At 54.3% G+C, this 17,062-nt stretch overlaps 1 protein-coding gene across 1 annotated transcript; it reads left to right on the top strand.

The window, feature by feature from the left end:
- The first annotated feature begins 6,353 nt into the window (after positions 1-6,353).
- Positions 6,354-14,567, top strand: LOC115642491 (coiled-coil domain-containing protein 130-like). Its single transcript, XM_030546042.1, has 10 exons — positions 6,354-6,416; positions 7,516-7,558; positions 7,907-7,960; positions 8,587-8,669; positions 9,420-9,475; positions 10,749-10,809; positions 11,677-11,819; positions 11,912-12,084; positions 12,623-12,761; positions 13,371-14,567. The coding sequence occupies exons 1-10, from the start codon at positions 6,379-6,381 to the stop codon at positions 13,799-13,801; spliced, it is 1,221 nt and encodes a 406-aa protein (XP_030401902.1). The 5' UTR covers positions 6,354-6,378; the 3' UTR covers positions 13,802-14,567.
- Positions 14,568-17,062: the final 2,495 nt, after the last annotated feature.

Here is a 17,062-nt window from a genome sequence, read left to right as displayed (position 1 = left end):
ATCTGCTAGGAGAATCCTAGAAATACAGGATTGGAAGGTACCTCGAGAGGTCATCTAGTCTAGCTCCCTGAGACAGGACCAAGTAAACCTCTAGACCAGTGGTCCCCAACGTGGCAGGGCATCTATGTGCGCCCGCCTACTGACAAGGGAGCGCCCTGCCGCCGCAGAGCGCGGCCGCCAGACAAGCAGCCGCCGAAATGCCGCTGAGAAGCAGCAACGGCAAGAAGCGTCGCTGCTGAAATGCTGCGGCTGCTTGGCAGCATTTCGGTGGCTGCTGGTCCGGCAGCCGCTGCTCCTCACCCACATTTCGGTGGCTGCTGGTCCGGCAGCCGCTGCTCCTCACCCACATTTCGGTGGCTGCTCGTCCGGCAGCCGCTGCTCCTCACCCACATTTCGGTGGCTGCTCGTCAGCCGCCCGCCACACTGAGAGATTGGGGACCACTGCTCTAGACCATCCCTGACAGGTGTGTTTAACCTGGTCTTAAAATCCTCCAGTGATGGCGATTCCTCAACCTCCCTTGGAAGTCTGTTCCAGTGCTTAAATGTCCTCACAAAGTTTTTCCTAACATCTAACCTAAATCTCCTTTGCTGCAGATTAAGCTGATTACTTTCTGCCCTACCTTCCGTGGACACAGAGAGCACTCTTTCACCGTCCTCGTTAGAACCACCCTTACATCTTTGAAGCCTGTTACCAGGTCCCTGCTCAGGCTTCTTTTCTCAAGGCTAAACATGCCCAGTTTTTCTAACCTTTCCTCAGAGGTCGGGTGTTCTAGACCTTTCATTATTGTGGGAACTGCCCAATCCCGAACATCTAGAATCTCGCCTGCCACACAGGGACAGAGCTCTTGTCAGTCTGATACTTTTGCCTTTCACTGTTGCCAGTGTCTGGTGCTTCAAAGGAAGGCACAGATTCCTGTGAGGCTGCTTGTCTGCTCTGTGTGGCTATTACATGGCAGGTGGACAGTCTGGCCAAGGGAACCACATTCAGGGGTAGCCTTGAGCTGCTCTTGATAAGCTGCTAGGACTCTGTTGGGGGGGATACAGCTAGCCATGGAGCTGGCTGCTCTGAACCTGCCCCCCACCTTTGTTACTGCTCGGTTCTGGTTTCTAGCGTAGATGGGATTTGCAAACAGTACAGGCCCTGGGCAGGCCAAGCCTTTGACGTATACTCATTGGTCCCTGTCTAGGCTGTTATCCGAGAATTGGAGCATTCTGCTTAGGGGCCTTGATCTTGAGCAAGTTCCTTAACTGGCTGTTCCGTACAGAAGATGATTAAACAAATCCGGCAGCGTTTTATTTCCCCTCTCCTCCAGCAAGAGCCTGCCTAGAGAAAAGATTTGACGCATCGTAGTGAGATCAGAGCCGCTGGCCAGTACAGCTGTTCTGCTCTGGGCCTTTTGTGGATGTGGGGTAAAGTTCTGCAGAGCTCCTGCTCTGGAGCACTGAGCCAGGCTGGCTCTTCCGCCCACACCATCCAGCACCTCTACTGCAGCTTGCTGTCTGCAGTAAAGCAGTCTTGGAACCGCTGGCAGAGATTAAGAACGTTGCAAGTGTTTTCCATGGCTACGACTTGCACTGCAGGTTATAAAATCTGATAGGAGCCTGGCTGAATCCTTGGGAGCTCTGATAATATGTCACATTTCCTATAGAGCACTTTGTGCAAGGGTTTGAGAGAGCTTTGGAAACACACGTCCTATAATCCCTAACTTTCAGATGGGGAGACTGTGGCACGCTGACAGGGGACTTGAGCTGGCTGAGCCGTCTCAGGCTGGGGCCAAGAGAAATGAAATGCCTGCTTTATAATCTTGTGAGTTGCTCAGATACCAGGGAGAGTAACAAGAACCTAGAAAAGGACAGAGCTGGGAATAGCATCCAGCAATCCTGGTCCAAGCCCTATGCACTAGCCAACAGAGCGTGTTGCCTCCAGTTGTAAATTAGCTGGTCTAGGGATCGCCCGTTAAGAATAATCTACTAGCCTGCCCTGTTAGTTCTTAGCTAATTCTCCGGTCTCCCAAGACTCTTTCTAGTCAAGGATGTGAACTCCATTGCTCGTCGTGGTCTCCTGCAATCCCAGCCCAGCTGGCAAAGACGTCTTTCATGCTGCTGCTTTCTCCATTCCAGAGACAGCTCTTGGCAATTTCTTCTCTTCTCCCCCCCCCCCGCCCCCTTTTCAGAAGCTGTCAAACTGGTTTAATTCTCTGACATGTCTCACAGAAAAGGTTGTGACACCCTGTCCTTGAGTCAAACTCCCTGGGCTCTGAGGCCAGAGCAGAGGGAGTGGATGGGCAGTGCCAAAGAGGGAGGTCTCTTCTACTGTCACTAACTCAAAATCCACCTGGGTAAAAAATGTAACGTTTTATAGCGAACTCACTCTGATTTTGTCCCCACACCAACCATGAGACTGGCTTAAAATGTCCAAGAAGTTGGGTTCTGTCCATGTGCTGACTGGTTTCAGAACCTTTTCAGAGAGGTATGTTTCCAGGAGTTCCCCTGCAGCTGTAAGGTCTAGAATTTTTTTGACAAGAACTGGGAGGGATATTCAACCATTTCTTACTTAATCTTGTGACTCCAGGAACTGGGGCTCTAAGGGAAATGTGGCATCCCCGTCCCATGCCGCTCTGTAACCCCATCCCCTGGGATTCACTAACCCTTCTCCCGGTGCCTTCTAACCCTGCCCTCACTTCTACTGCCAATGGCTTGCAATGATGTTTTAAAAGTGAGCAGAATCTTATAATTGGCCAGCAGATGTCCTGACAATAAGACAGAGGTTCTCAAACTGGGGGTCGGGACCCCTCGGGGTCATGAGGTTATTACATGGGGGTTCGTGAGCTGTCAACCTCCACCCCAAACCCTGCTTTGCCTCCTGCATTTATAATGGTGTTAAATATATAAAAAAGTGTTTTTAATTTATAAGGTGGTCGCACTCAGAGGCTTGCTATGTGAAAGGGGTCACCAGTAAAAAAGTTTGAGCCACTGCAATAAAAAGTGGCATTAGCGTTAAAGAGACATTGGTTTGTTGGGCTTGTTCCATTGTTTCAAAATACAATGGCTTTTTATTCTCTCTGGGGCAGAGCAGCTTGTTAAAACAGGGCATTTTTAAAGTCAAGATTAGATGTTTTTCTAAAAGATATGCTCTAGTGCATATGGGAATTAATTCAAGGAAGTCCTATGGCCTGAGTTGTACAGTAGGTCAGGTCTGATCTACAGCAGAAAATTAGGTCGGTTTAATGACATTGGTCAGGAGTGGTGTGAAAAATCCAAGTGTTAAGCTAACTTAAATCCCCATGTAGTCGGTGCTGAGTTGATGGAAGAATTCCGTCATCGTGTCGACATAGCTACCGCCTCTTGGGGAGGTGGATTATCTATGACAAAGGGACAACCCCTCCTGTCGGTGTAGGTAGTGTCTACATTGATACAGTGCTCCTATAGCATTGTAAGGATAGACAAGCCCTCAGATGAGATGGTCAAAGTGGCCCCTTCTGGCCTTTACAATCTATGAATACGTATAACTCCTGGAGTGCTCTCTTGGTTCAAAGCACTGTTTGTTTAAGCTTCCCATCATCCCTCTGGTTTACAGTTGTGGAAACGGAGGCACAGAGCCATGACTTGATCAGAGTCATGCAGCAAGTCAGCAGTGGAGCCTGGATTCGAAACCATGACCTTCCATGCTGCTCTCTGCCCCGCAGCTCTAATGAGGGCAATCCTTAAAGCAGAGCTCGTAGGAGGTGACTGGCCCATTTGCCTTCAGCTAATTACACAGCATTGGGTTGCATTTTGTTCTTTGCAATGACAGTGTATGACAAATGTAGGCGAAGTCATAGGTGTGGATTAGGCAGCCTAACTATAGGTGAGAAAACATGCCCTGTTTAATGGCAATCAGCACTTAAACCTCAGTTTTTCCCAAATTGTCTTAGAGCTTCAGCAACTGCATAAACAAGGGACCTATGCTTAGCACCCCAGCCTTCTTTGAGTTGCTGTCAGTGGTGTTCTGCCTCTCTCAGTCTGTCCCCACTGGGGCCGTGGTTCCAGACAAGAGGAAGAGGGGGTCCAATGATGAGGTCACTCCCCAGCTCCAGTGTAGCCTCACTGTGTGGCCTTGTGCAAGTCACTTAGGCCCACATTTTAAAATATATTTAGGTGCCTAAAGGTACATTTAGACATGGGAACTTTTCAGCATCCCACTTTGGTGCCTATCTGCCTCCTTAGACACCTAAATACATTTAAAAATCTCATTCTAAAGCCCAGATCCACAAAAATATTTAGACTTCTGTTAGTTTGGAGACTTGATACCTTCATGGATCTGGGGCTTAGCGTCTCTGTACCTCCCAGCTACAAAGTGGAGTTGATACTTCCCTACCTCCTCGGGAGGTTGTGAGGATAAATATGACAAAGATTATGAGGTGCTCCTCATGCATCAATAGGGAGCCAGGACTAGAATGTAGAAGTCCTGGCCCCCCGTCACCTGCTCAGCAGTGGACCCCTTAGGCAGATGTTCAATACAAAGTTTTCTGAAATGGAACAATTCTGGCTGAACTTGCTCTCTTTTAATGAGGAATAATAATACAACCGTTCCACTTTCCTCCCTTCGTCCCAAATTGCTTTACAAAGGCTGGGGAACTCTTGTGATCCTTGATTTACAAGTGGGAGAGGGAGGGAGAGGGGAAGGGACTTGCCCTAAAGGTCACCCACTAAATTAGCCAAGCTGCCTGGGAACAAAAATCAAGGCGTGCTCCCGCTCAGTTCCCCACGCCACACCAGCCACCCTCGCCTGCCAGAGCTGGGGCTAGAACCCAGGAGTCGTGATACTCAGCTTCACCAGGCACTTGCAGCCTGACGTGCAGTCTCTTCCTATTACTTGGAAAGATACCCTGCCCGCAAGCCTGATTGTACACAGATCTAACCCTATTGCAGTGAAAATATTCTGCCTCGCACTTTGCTGCTGATTCCCATTAATCTCAGGTTTGCCATGTTTCTTTTATATATGTGGCCAGCCACTGAGTCATCACCCTAAATCCCTTCCCTGCATGTCTGTCCCATTTCAAATGGCCTCTCGGCTGTTTCGCTGCCCCGAGTGGGGTTATGTTAGTGTCCCTGCATCTGCATTTTCCCTTCCCGCTGTCTTAGTCACTTACAAATGGCCTTATTTGTCATAATCTTGCTTTGTTCCTCAGCAACTGCTATGAGGAGAGGCAGTGTGGTCCAGGGGCTAGAGCGGGTTTAGGATCAATACTCCTGGGTTCCATTGCCATCTCTACCATGATGCACTAGGTCAGCTCAGGCAAGACACCGTATTCTTTGTATGTCAGCAGTACCTAAAAACTCCGATCAACTTTGGATTCAGGTCCATTGTGCCAGTCTCTTTTCGTGCTCTCTGCCTGTTTTCCCCCTTGATAATGGTATATAATACCTGCCTACTGTGTGTGTGTGGGGGGGAGCATGCCTCATCCCCTGTGTTAAGAATTACCTAATGAATATGTACCTGTATTGTTACCCCCGGTTTACCTGATGAGGAAACTGAGGCCTAGAAAGGGGATGTGATGTGCCCACAATTATGGACTGATTCATTGGAGGAGTCAGGGATAGAACTCAGGAGTCCTGCTACCCAGCTACCAGCTGTGGCCACTGGACTCCACTCCCAGCCCAGATCTGGTGTCCAAACCCAGGATTCCTCTAGCCCTTAGATCTCACCAATGGGAAAAGAAACCAGGCATCCTGCCTCTCAACCAGCAGCTTAGCCATGTGCTAAAGCTGGGAAGGGAGCCCAGGACTCCCAAGTCCCAACATGCAGGGGGAGCCCTGGCAAAGGCTCAGGCTATTTCCCCACCTCTACGATTGTGCGAATCGCCCCTTTTGATCCCAAAGCAGGTTTCAATGCTTCTGTCTGCTGAGAGGGGCTGGGAGTTTATTTCCCAATCCTGCAGGGCAGGGGGCATAAGCCTGAAGTATTCACTGCCTCCCTCCCCCTTGGACCCATTCCCCCAGCGCTAAGACCTGATTCTTCTCTCCCATGTGGAGACTGCGGACAGGGCAGCAGAGTTTTGGGTTGTTTAGGGTTGCCAACCCTCCAGGATTGTCCTGCAGTCTCCAAGAATTAAAGATTAATCTTTAATGAAAGGTTATGTCATGTGATGCAATTTCCAGGAATTCCGCCAACCAAAGTTGGCAACCCGATGCCTTGTTATTTAGGGCGAAAGGAGGGAGTCTCCTCCCTGGGGCGGGGGTTGCTGGGGCTTGCGGGCTCCCCAATGGAAGCCCCGCTCCCGCCCCATGCGGCACCCAGCCCAGCCAGAGCCCGCCACGTGGGTACTGCAGCAGCTGGGGGGCGGGGCCAGGGGCGGGGCCACACGGGCGGGGGGGGCCGAGCTAAGGCGGCTGTTGATGACAGGGAGGAAGAGGAGGAGGCAGAGGCGGAGAAGGTTAGCGATCGCCCTTGCGTTGGGGGCGGGAGATCTCAGGGCCCCCCCCCGCCCAGATATTGGAGGGGGGGGGAATTTGCTGTCTGCCCCCTCCCCCACATCCCCACACACTGGAGGGACCTCTCTGCCCCCCCATATTGGGGGGCTCCCTCTCTGCCCCCTCCCCCGGGCTGCACACGCACTGGGGAGGGGCCCCTCTCTGTGTGTCCCTCCCCCCGTTATCTGGTGTGTGCGGGTTGAAGGTTCCCTTGAGTGGTCCCCAACTCCCAGAAAGGCCCCTTATTGCCCCCCCCCTGTGAGCAGAGGGGGAAGTCACTGGCCCCCCCAGCACACACACTGGTGTTAGCAGCAGAGAATCCTGTGGCACCTTATAGACTAACAGACGTATTGGAGCAGGAGCTTTCGTGGGTGAATCCCCACTTCCTCAGATGCATGTTAGTTACTGGCGGGGGGTGTTTCTGGTGATGCCAACCCCACCCTTGGGCTTGTGTTCCCAAGAGCTTCCTGGTGCTGACTCGTTTAGGGCCCTTTGGCCTTTGCTCTGCTTGGGGGAGGGAGACGGGGGGGCTGCAGCAGCACCCCTTCTCCCTGCCCCATCATAGCTCTGTCTGGTAGCCTCTGAGGCTAGCGTGCTGCTTGGGGACATGCTTAGCCCTCAGATGGGGCCTGTTTACACTACTAAGCCAAAACTTGTTCTGAGTATGTTGGGCGTGGGGGGGGGCAGTGGGGTCAACTGGGCTACAACCAGTCTGTCCCCCCCGACCCCCCAGGACAATGGGAACTGGGAGCTGAGCCAGCCAGCAGGACAGGCTTGCAGTCACCCTTGTGAGATCAGTTTAACAGGCAGCGAAAGAGCTAGAGAAGCAGTGTGGCTGAGTGGACTAGGACTTAGGACGGATGCCCCTAGTCTTCTGGATGATCTTGGGCAAGTCCCTTCCTGCTGCATGCCTCAGTTTCCCCATTTGTAATAGGGGGATAATGATACTGGCTTTCTTTTTTAAAGTGCATTGAGATCTATGGATGAAAAGTGCTTCATAAAAGCAAGTTGTTGTTATTTCTAGCCCCGGAAATGACCTTCTCTTGTTATCTTTTCCCGTAGACTGTGTGTTCCAGGTGCTTGGAGCTGGAGAATTTTCACAATGGTGAGTGGAGCTGATCCCAATGTTGCCATCCTGGGATATTCAAAAATCACAAGTCAGGCCTCAAAAAATCATGAGATTGTTTTTAAAATCGTGAGGTTTCATGAGTTCCTTTTCTTAGCCTTCTGTGCTGTTCCGGTCACTCAGCCCAAGTTTCTAAGCTTTTCGCCATGACTTTCAGGGGCAGGAAACTGCCTTTTTTGTTTTTAATGAAAGCTGAGATTCTCATGAAATCGCTGAGACAGATGGATAAAAAGAATTGAATCTCACCCGAGATAAGAAATCGGCTGCTTGAGTCTTGCATCCTGACGTAGGAGTTTGTTTATTATGTTTTTGCTTGTTTCCTTCTAGGGCGAAAGAAAAGGCGTGAATAAGTATTACCCTCCTGACTTCGATCCAGCAAAGGTAAGAGCAGGGATTGGACAGCAAGGCCTGGTTATAGACACATCAGCTGATGCTTGGTGTCTGGGTTTGCTTTTGCCAGCTTGAACGCTGCATTTACCAGTCAGCCTCATGGACAAAGTTCTGAGCCTGCTGCTGTAGCTGGGAATGAAACCAATAACTGGGAATTAAGCAAGTCAGGCCTCACTTTGTCCCCTTTCCTGTGAAAAAGCAACAGGAGGGCAGCAGATTAAATTCAACGGCAACAGATTTTAAGTGGATAAAGGGTAACTTACTTTATAAGGAACTGTGGAACTCCCTGCTACAGGATTTTAGTATATTTCAAAGCAGGATTAGGTGTGATATTGGTAAGAACGAAGTCCACCATGGCTAACATCACAAAGGCTGTAGGTCCGCATTCTTCCTTGTATGAGCTGACTTCCAGCTGGGGGGGTGAGGATGAAATTTCCTCCATGGGATATTATGGTGGGTTTACACCCCCCTCTGAACCAACCAGCATTGCTGGCTGCCATGGATGGGATACTGGGCTGGAGGGACTGTCGGTCTGATCCGGTGCTCCAGTTCTAGGAACCAAACTGATGCTGGCCTGTTATGGGTTAACGGCTGCCTTTCTATTCTTTCCCGCACAGCATGTCTCCCTTAATAAATACCGGAACAGTCACCCACTGCGAGAGAGAGCCCGCAAGCTCTCCCAGGGCATCCTTATCATCAGGTAAGAGCCTGTGCTCCTTTACCATCCCTCAGGACCCCTGAATGCACCTCGAGGGGACCCGTGGGTTTCTGCCTTGTAGGTAGAGCGGGGGATTGGGAAGCCAGGACTCCTGGGTTCTATTCCCAGCTCTGGATTAAGAGTGGGGTCTAGGGGCCTCAGGGGCCAGGACTCCTGGGTTCTATTCCCAGCTCTGGATTAAGAGTGGGGTCTAGGGGCCTCAGGGGCCAGGACTCCTGGGTTCTATTCCCAGCTCTGGATTAAGAGTGGGGTGTAGGGGCCTCAGGGGCCAGGACTCCTGGGTTCTATTCCCAGCTCTGGATTAAGAGTGGGGTCTAGGGGCCTCAGGGGCCAGGACTCCTGGGTTCTATTCCCAGCTCTGGATTAAGAGTGGGGTCTAGGGGCCTCAGGGGCCAGGACTCCTGGGTTCTATTCTCCCAGCTACACTGAGTGGTGCTTTAGGGAGGACACTGGGGTTAGCCCCCAGCTGAGGCAGTGCAGTTGCCTCCCCTAGAAGTAACGGGCACAAACTCTCTGTGCTGGGGATGCTTGACTGTCGGTGGTTAAAGAAGCCAGGTCCCCTCTGCTCCCCGCATTCAGCCTGAGGCAGAATTTGGGTTGTTTGTGGACTCTTGACTCAGCTGCTGCTATCTGTGCTTCGCCCCTTTGCTCCAGCTCAGTGGTTGTTGGCCGGGGAGGCCGTGGGGTTCTAGCACCAGGGTGACCAGCACCGTCTTGGCTGCTCTCTCCTAGGTTCGAGATGCCCTACAACATCTGGTGCGATGGCTGCAAGAATCACATTGGAATGGGTAAGCTCCCGCTCTCCCAGGGATCTGCCCAGCGCTCACCTAGCACCCTGGGTGTGCCCAGCCTGACGGGAGCTCTGGCCTCCATCCTCCGGATGCTCGGCGCACAGGGCCATGCCCAGGCAGTTGTGCTCCTGGCAGTGCTGGGGGCTGAGCCATGGCAGGATTGAGAAGGTGGACAGGGGATGTCCCAGGGTGTGTGGGGGGGAGGTGTCTTAGGGGGTTGGCTCCTTGATTTTAGGGGAGGGACCAAACTCAGGTTTAATTTACTTTCTCTGATGGTTGCTATTGTGCTGTCCTCTCTGCTGCCTCTGGGCCTTGGCTGAATAACGCCCCCGCCACACACACCCCTCCCAGCTCCTACGGAGATATGGCCCTCCCATGTCCTGTGCACTGCCTGGGGCTTTGGCTCGGCCAGCAGCAGCTGTGGGGAAGGCGGTCTGGTGGGTAGGGCACGGGACTCAGACTTGGGAGACTGTGGTTCAGTTCCCAGCTCAGACACAGGCTTCCTGTGAGACTTTGGGCAGGTCACTTAATCTACCCAATGCCTCTGTTTCCCATCTGTGAAATGGGGGTGATGATACGTCCCCCTGTCTCAGGGTGCTGAAAGGATGGAATCTGTGATGAGACTGGGGAGAGAAGGTTTGTCGTACGAGAGAACAGCCACTTGTTGTGAGGTAGTATGGTCTAGTGGTCAGCATAGGGGGGCTAGGAGGAGAGGATGCCTGGGTCCTGCTCCCAGTTCTGAGTGGGGTCCAAGCAAGGGACTGAGGGGCAGGACTCTTCAGGGTTCTGGTCCCAGCTCTGGGAGGGGAGAGTGATAGTGATTACAGCAGGGGCAGGTCAGGACTCCTGGGTTCTCTTGCCAGCGGTGGGAGGACACTGGGGGGCGGGTTTGGGAGCCAGGACTCCTGGGTTCTCTTGCCAGCGGTGGGAGGACACTGGGGGGCGGGTTTGGGAGCCAGGACTCCTGGGTTCTCTTGCCAGCTGTGGGAGGACACTGGGGGGGCAGTTTTGGGAGCTAGGACTCCTGAGTTCTCTTGCCAGCTCATACCTCAACTCGCTGTGTGAACTGGACTTGTCCAAAAGTGTGTAGCCTTGCTGCTGACAATGTGGAGCGTCTGTGAACCCTGGGATTGAGAGCCAGGACTCCTGGGTCCTATTCCCAGCATAGCTTGAGAGCCCAGGTAGACATGGCATCCTTGCCAGTGCTGGAGGGAAATGCGGGATGTGGGTGGAGTTGGTGCTTCAGGCTCATCAGCTGTGTCTGTCGCAGGTGTCCGGTACAACGCAGAGAAGAAGAAAGTTGGGAATTACTACACCACCCCCATCTACAGGTGGGTGTGGGAAGCTCACACTCCTCCTCTGTCTCACCTCCCAGGCGCTGAACCTGGGCAGAGCAGTGACCTGGGTGAGCTGCGTCTGGGGGGGCCACTGGGCCACATCGCAGAATCCCACCATTGTCACTGGCCCCAAACGGCCTCCCCCAGCAAAGCAGTCAGGGTTAGAATGGGCCCCAGAGCCCCTGCCTGCCTCTTGCCCAGAAGGGGAGGGAACAGCCCCCTGCTGCTGAGCTGAGCTGGATTTAAAGCAACATCCTCTGGGCTCTGTGCGCCGCCACCTGTTCCCCTAGGGATGCGCCTGTGGTTAGAGCACAGGACTGGGAGCCAGGACTCCTGGGATCTCTTCCCAGCTCTGGGAGGGGGGTGGGGTCTAATGATTAGAGTGGGGGAGACGATTCCCAGCTTTGCCACTCAACTGGATTAGTCCTTGCTCTCTCCCCCTCCCATGCTCGATTTCCCACCCTGCACACACACACCTGCCGGGTGGATAATACTGAGAGGCGAAGTAAGTGTCTGTGGAGCACGTGGCTGGGATGAGCTGGCTCCACAAGTGCATGGCATATTGTGATAGAGGCAGAAGCTGCCCCCTCCCCCCCCCCCGCCGGCCTCCCCATAGCTAAAGAGAAATAAAACTAGCAGCTCCTGGGATTTCTTATGCCCCATGCAGCCACAGCGGCTCAGACTGGGGTCCAGCTAGCACAATATCCTGTCTCTGGCGGGATCACGTGCCAGAGACTTCAGGAGCTGGCGTAAGATCCCTCTAGCAGGGGTCAGGCGCAGAGGCCGGAGAGCTGGAGTCTGGCTGGGGCTTCAAGGAGGTGGCCAGGAGATAACCCCCCAGCCTGTCCCCTTGGGTGCCAGGTTTCGGATGAAGTGCCACCTGTGCGTCAATTACATCGAGATGCAGACGGACCCGGCCAACTGTGACTACGTCATCGTGAGCGGGGCCCAGCGTAAGGAGGAGCGCTGGGACATGCAGGACAACGAGCAGATCCTGACCACAGGTGAGCCCAGGGAGGAGCAGGCCCTGCTCCTGTCAGCGGCTGGGCGGACAGACCCCACCGGTGAGTCCGTGTGTCTGTCCCTCTGCCTCCAGAACATGAGGAGAAGAAGAAGCTAGAGACAGATGCCATGTACCGGCTCGAGCATGGCACCGTGGACCAGAGCAAGCTGCAGAGAGCCATCCCCACCTTGTCCAACATCCAGGAGGCCCAGAGTGCCTGGAAGGACGACTTCGCCATCAACAGTATGCTGCGCAGGAAGTTCAGGGTGAGCAGGGACTGAGAGCCGTGTGATTGCGCATTGCTCCTAGCTGAGACCCTCCTGGCCCTTTGGGAGGCAGTGTGACCTCGTGGATGGAGCACAGGACTGGGACTTGGGAGACCTGAGCTCTGCTGGGTGATCTTGGACAGGTCCCCTCCCCTCCCTGTTCCTCAGTTCCCTCGTCTGTAAAATGGGGATAATGATATTGGCCTCCTTTATAGAGTGCTTGACGATCTGGGGCTGGAAGGTGCTAGAGGGGAGAGCTGGGTGGTGGTGCTGGGCTGGAGGAAGGACTTGCTAAGACTGCCCTTTGCACTAGACGTTGTGGCAGTTCAGTGATGTGTCTCTGTTATTCTCTGTCCTGGACAGTCCTTGCAGCATCAGTCTCATGGCCACTAGATCAGGGGCCAAGTCTAACCCTGGCGTAAGCAGGCACAGCTCTGCTCAAGCCAGCGGGATTTACCCAGGGCTGAGCTTCAATGATTTACTGTAGATGCTGCTGGCTGGGCACTCTCTCTCACCATCCTGTCCCTCCCCTGTTCAGGAGGAGAAGAAGATTCTCCAGGAGGAAGAGGAGAAGGACCTGGCTCTGCAGACCAAGGCCAACCTGAGCATCCCTCTGGTGCAGGAGACGGAGGAGGACCGGCGCCTGGCAGCCCTGCTCAAGTACCACAGCCTGGACTGTATGTGCTGCCGGCTGGGGCTGGGGCTGTGGGTGGGGGCTGCCTCGGGTCTTCTGGGGGGCCCTGTGCACAGAGTGATTCAGGGCCCTGTCTTGGCCTGAGGAATGTGGGCAACGTAGGCTTACGGTCACCACTGGTACTGTCAGTTGGATGTGATTTACATTGGGGATGAACAAATCGGGGGAGCCAGGACTCCTGGGTTCTAGTCCTTGCTTTGGAGGGGTAGGGTCTAGTGATTAGAGCAGGAGGAGAGGGAGCCAGGACTCCTGGGTTCTAGTCCTAGCGTTGGGGGAGGGAGTGGGAGCCCAGGACTCCTGGGTTCTATTCCCGGCGTTGGTGGAGGGAGTGGGAGCGGGAGCCCGGACTCCTTGGTTCTAGCCCTGGCTTTGTCGCTTACTGATGTGTGATTTGGGGGTGGGCTCTGAGGGGAGCGGCATTCAGGTCTGGGGGTCTCTGAGCCCCGTAGATCAGTGTGTGCTGTTCAGCACAGGAGCATCATGTTGGTCCCAGAGCAGGAGCCCTGAGCCAATGCTCCCAATGACATTGGAGCTTTCAGGTGCCCTCTGTGGATGCCTGTCACTACCCTGCTGCCCCTCCTTCTCCTTCCAGCTTATGAGGACAAACAGAAGCTGAAGCGCACAGAGATCTCTGGCCGCTCCTGGTTCCCCCCTGCTCAGGCTGCAGCTGGCAAAGCCACCAACACGCTTAAGAAGCTGGGGCTCGCCGGGAAAGCCCTGCCCCCGAAGGCGCTCACTGGCGGCTCGCACATTGCAATCGGCCACTTGGGCATTGTGCGCCGCAAATCCAGGGAGGGGCCCGAGAGCCTGCACAGCGCGGGAGAGAGCATGGAGCACGGGGCACGAACTGGCGGGCAGAGCTGCGACAGCGCAGCCCGTGGGACACCCCAGCAGAGCTCCCCCGTGGCCGACAACGATATCCTCCCCGCAGAGGGCACTGCCAGCACCTCCTGCTCCGTCAGCCTCAGCTCCTCTCTCGTGGCAGACTATTCAAACTCCAGCTCTGATTCTGAAGTGGACTGACACACACCCCGGTTAGGGCTGGACTTAGGGGGCCGCATTTTTTCAATGACTCTAAGCCATAGACCCAGCAAGAACTCTGGCTTCTCCAAGCCACAGCAGGGATCCTGCCTTCTCCACAGAGCTCCCAGCCAGCCAGACCTTCAAACACCCTGTTTCAGCTCTGTCGATACCCTTCTGGCGTAACTCTGGAAAGGCAGAGCCTGTATCCTGTGTATATGAGATTCCTCCTCCCAGGATTGCAGGCAACCTCCTCTAGTGGGGATTCACATCTGCCCCTCTGATATTTATACAGTGCCCCTCACCCTTGTGTCCCGCCCCTCATCCCCTGTATCTGCTCCATTAGTCCTCTGTCCATAGTAAAGGAAAGGACAGACTAAAATAAACCTCCATTAAACTTTGGCCCCAACTGATTAACCATGTGGTTCGCTGACAGCACACACTCAGCTGGTTGTGATGAACCTTCGAGTCTCTCCTGCTTCATAGCAACAAGCCTGAAGAATGGTGGGGGAGGAAAGTAGGTAGCTGGGACTTTGCAGGGAAGAGAAGGGAATAGCTGCAATGGAAACGCTCGCAAGCTGCTGCTATCTTAAACCTGCTAAATGCAGGGCTGCCAAGGGACTTGTCTGCAGGTGCCATCTTCAAACATGGGAGAACCTATGTCCCGTTTTCAGAAATGACCTAGACCCTCAGGTCTGGTTTATGTACAGATCGTGTGTTGCCAGGACAGCCACTTCTCTCCTGAAATCATTAAAACTCTAGAACTCGCCCTGTTGATGGTCAATGAGACTAAGGCCTTGTCCAAACACACACAGATTGTACCACTTTTTAGCTGCACTGGGCTAGTTGAAACTGGTACACCGCCCCCTCCCCCGGGGTTGTCCGTGTTATTCCCGTATGAAGGTGCAATGTAATTATTCCTATCTGGGAAGGGGAATACACTGTCGAAGGCACTTTTTATAACAGCAGGTGTGTGTGTGTGTGTGTGTGTGTGTGTGTGTGTGTGTGTGTGTGTGTGTGTGTGTGTGTGTGTGTGTGTGTGTGTGTGTGTGTGTGTGTGTGAAATGTTGATAGAATAGGTCTGCAGAATCATGACGGGGGTGGAGAAAGTGACTAAGGAAGTATTATTTACCTCTTCACCTAACTCAAGAACGGGTTCACCCAGTGAAATCCATAGGCAACAAGTTTAAAACAAAGTTAAGGCTGTGTTTTTGTCACACAATGCAGTCTACCTGTGGAACTCCTTGCCATGTGATATGTGAAGGCAAAAAGTATAACTGGGTTCAAAAAAGAGCTAGATAAGTTCATGGAAGGTAGGTCCCTCAGTGGCTATTGGCCAAGATGCGCAGGGACACAGCCCCATGCTCTGGGGGTTTGGTTGTCAGAAGCTGGGACTGGATGACAGGCTGGATCACTCAATAATTACCCTGTTCCATTCATTCCATCTGAAGCATCTGGCTCCAGCCACGGTCGGGGGATCCTGAGCTAGATGGACCATTGGTCGGACCCAATGTGGCCATTCTTATGTCCACTAGGTTCTAGAGACAGCATGGTCAGTGGATTGGGGTCGGGAGTCAGGACCCCTGGGTTCTAGCCCCAGCTCAGGGAGAGCAGTGGGGAAGAGGTCAGCACTCTCTTCTGGCTAGGGTTGTCAGTTTGGGTTGGATGTATTCCTGGAGGTTTCATCATATGAACTAATCTTTAATTAAAGATTATTTTTTAGTTCCTGGAAACTACAGAACAATCCTGGATTGTTGGCAGCCCTAGTTCTGGGAGGTAGGGTGGGCGGGTATAGTGGTTATGGTGTGTGTGCTAGGATGCCTGGATTCTATCCCTAGCTCTGGGAGGGGAGTGGGGTCTGGTGGTCAGAGCAGGGGGCCAGGAGCCAGGACTCCTGGGTTCTCTCCCTAGCTCCAGGAGGGCAGTGGGGGCTGAGTTCTCTCCCTAGCTCTGGGAGGAGAGTGGTATCTAGGGGTTAGAGTGGGAGGTTGGGAGTAGGGTGAGCAACTGTCCTGCTTTTGGGGTCTTTTTCTTATATAGGCTCCTATTACCCTCCACCCCTCCCAATTTTTCACATTTGCTGTCTGGTCACCCTAGTTGGGAGCCAAGACACCTGAGTTCTCTCCCCAGCTCTGGAAGGGGAGTGGGGGCTGTTGATTAGCGCAGGCAGCTGGGAACCAGGATGCCTGGGTTCTCTCCCCAGCTCTGAGAGGGCAGTGGGGGCTGGTGGTTAGAGCGGGGGGGGGGCGGGAGCCAGGACTCCTGGGTTCTCTTCCTACCTCTGGGAGGGCAGTGGGGGCTGGTGGTTAGAGCGGGGGGGAGCTGGGAGCCAGGACTCTTGGGTTCTCTCCCTAGCTCTGGGGGGTAGTGGGGGCTGGTGGTTACAGTGGGGGTGGGGGCTGGGAGCCAGGACTCCTGGGTTCTCTCCCCAGCTCTGGGAGGGCAGTGGGGGCTAGTGGTTAGAGCAGGGGGTGGGAGCCAGGACTCCTGGGTTCTCCCTAGCTCTGGGAGGGCAGTGGGGGCTGGTGGTTACAGTGGGGGGGCTGGGAGCCAGGACTCCTGGGTTCTCTCCTGGCTCTGTGGGGGCTGGTGGTTAGAGCAGGGGGGCCTGGGAGCCAGGACTCCTGGGGAGGGCAGTGGGGGCTGGTTGTTAGAGCAGGGGGCTGGGAACCAGGACTCCTGGGTTCTCTCCCCCACTCCAGGAGGGCAGTGAGGGCTGGTGGTTAGAGCAGGGGAGGCTGGGAGCCAGGACTCCTGGATTCTCTCCCTGGCTCCGGGAGGGCAGTGGGGGCTGGTGGTTAGAGCAGGGGGGGCCGGGAGCCAGGACTCCTGGGTTCTCTCCCTGGCTCCAGGAGGGCAGTGGGAGCTGGTGGTTAGAGCAGAGCGCTGGGAGCCGGGACTTCTGGGTTCTCTCCTGGCTCTGGACGGGGAGTGGGGGCTAGTGGTTAGAGCAGGGGGGCTGGGAACCAGGACTCCTGGGTTCTCTCCCCCACTCCAGGAGGGCAGTGAGGGCTGGTGGTTAGAGCAGGGGAGGCTGGGAGCCAGGACTCCTGTGTTCTCTCCCTGGCTCCAGGAGGGCAGTGGGAGCTGGTGGTTAGAGCAGAGCGCTGGGAGCTGGGACTTCTGGGTTCTCTCCTGGCTCTGGGCGGGGAGTGGGGGCTAATGTTTAGAGCAGGGGGGCTGGGAGCCAGGACTCATGGGTTCTCTCCCCGGCTCCGGGAGGGCAGTGGGAGCTGGTGGTTAGAGCAGAGCGCTGGGAGCTGG

Source organism: Gopherus evgoodei, unplaced genomic scaffold (assembly GCF_007399415.2).
Source record: "Gopherus evgoodei ecotype Sinaloan lineage unplaced genomic scaffold, rGopEvg1_v1.p scaffold_40_arrow_ctg1, whole genome shotgun sequence".
Taxonomy (NCBI): Eukaryota; Metazoa; Chordata; order Testudines; family Testudinidae; genus Gopherus; species Gopherus evgoodei.
Note: the sequence above shows the minus strand (reverse complement) of the source record. Positions and strands in the feature narration are given on the sequence as shown.

Excerpts from the sequence above, each read along its gene's own strand:
- LOC115642491 (XM_030546042.1), top strand. The coding sequence starts at position 6,379 with ATGACAGGGAGGAAGAGGAGGAGGCAGAGGCGGAGAAG. Across the intron at positions 10,810-11,676 it reads TACACCACCCCCATCTACAG|GTTTCGGATGAAGTGCCACC; the intron begins GTGGGTGTGGGA and ends CTTGGGTGCCAG. Across the intron at positions 12,762-13,370 it reads CAAGTACCACAGCCTGGACT|CTTATGAGGACAAACAGAAG; the intron begins GTATGTGCTGCC and ends TTCTCCTTCCAG.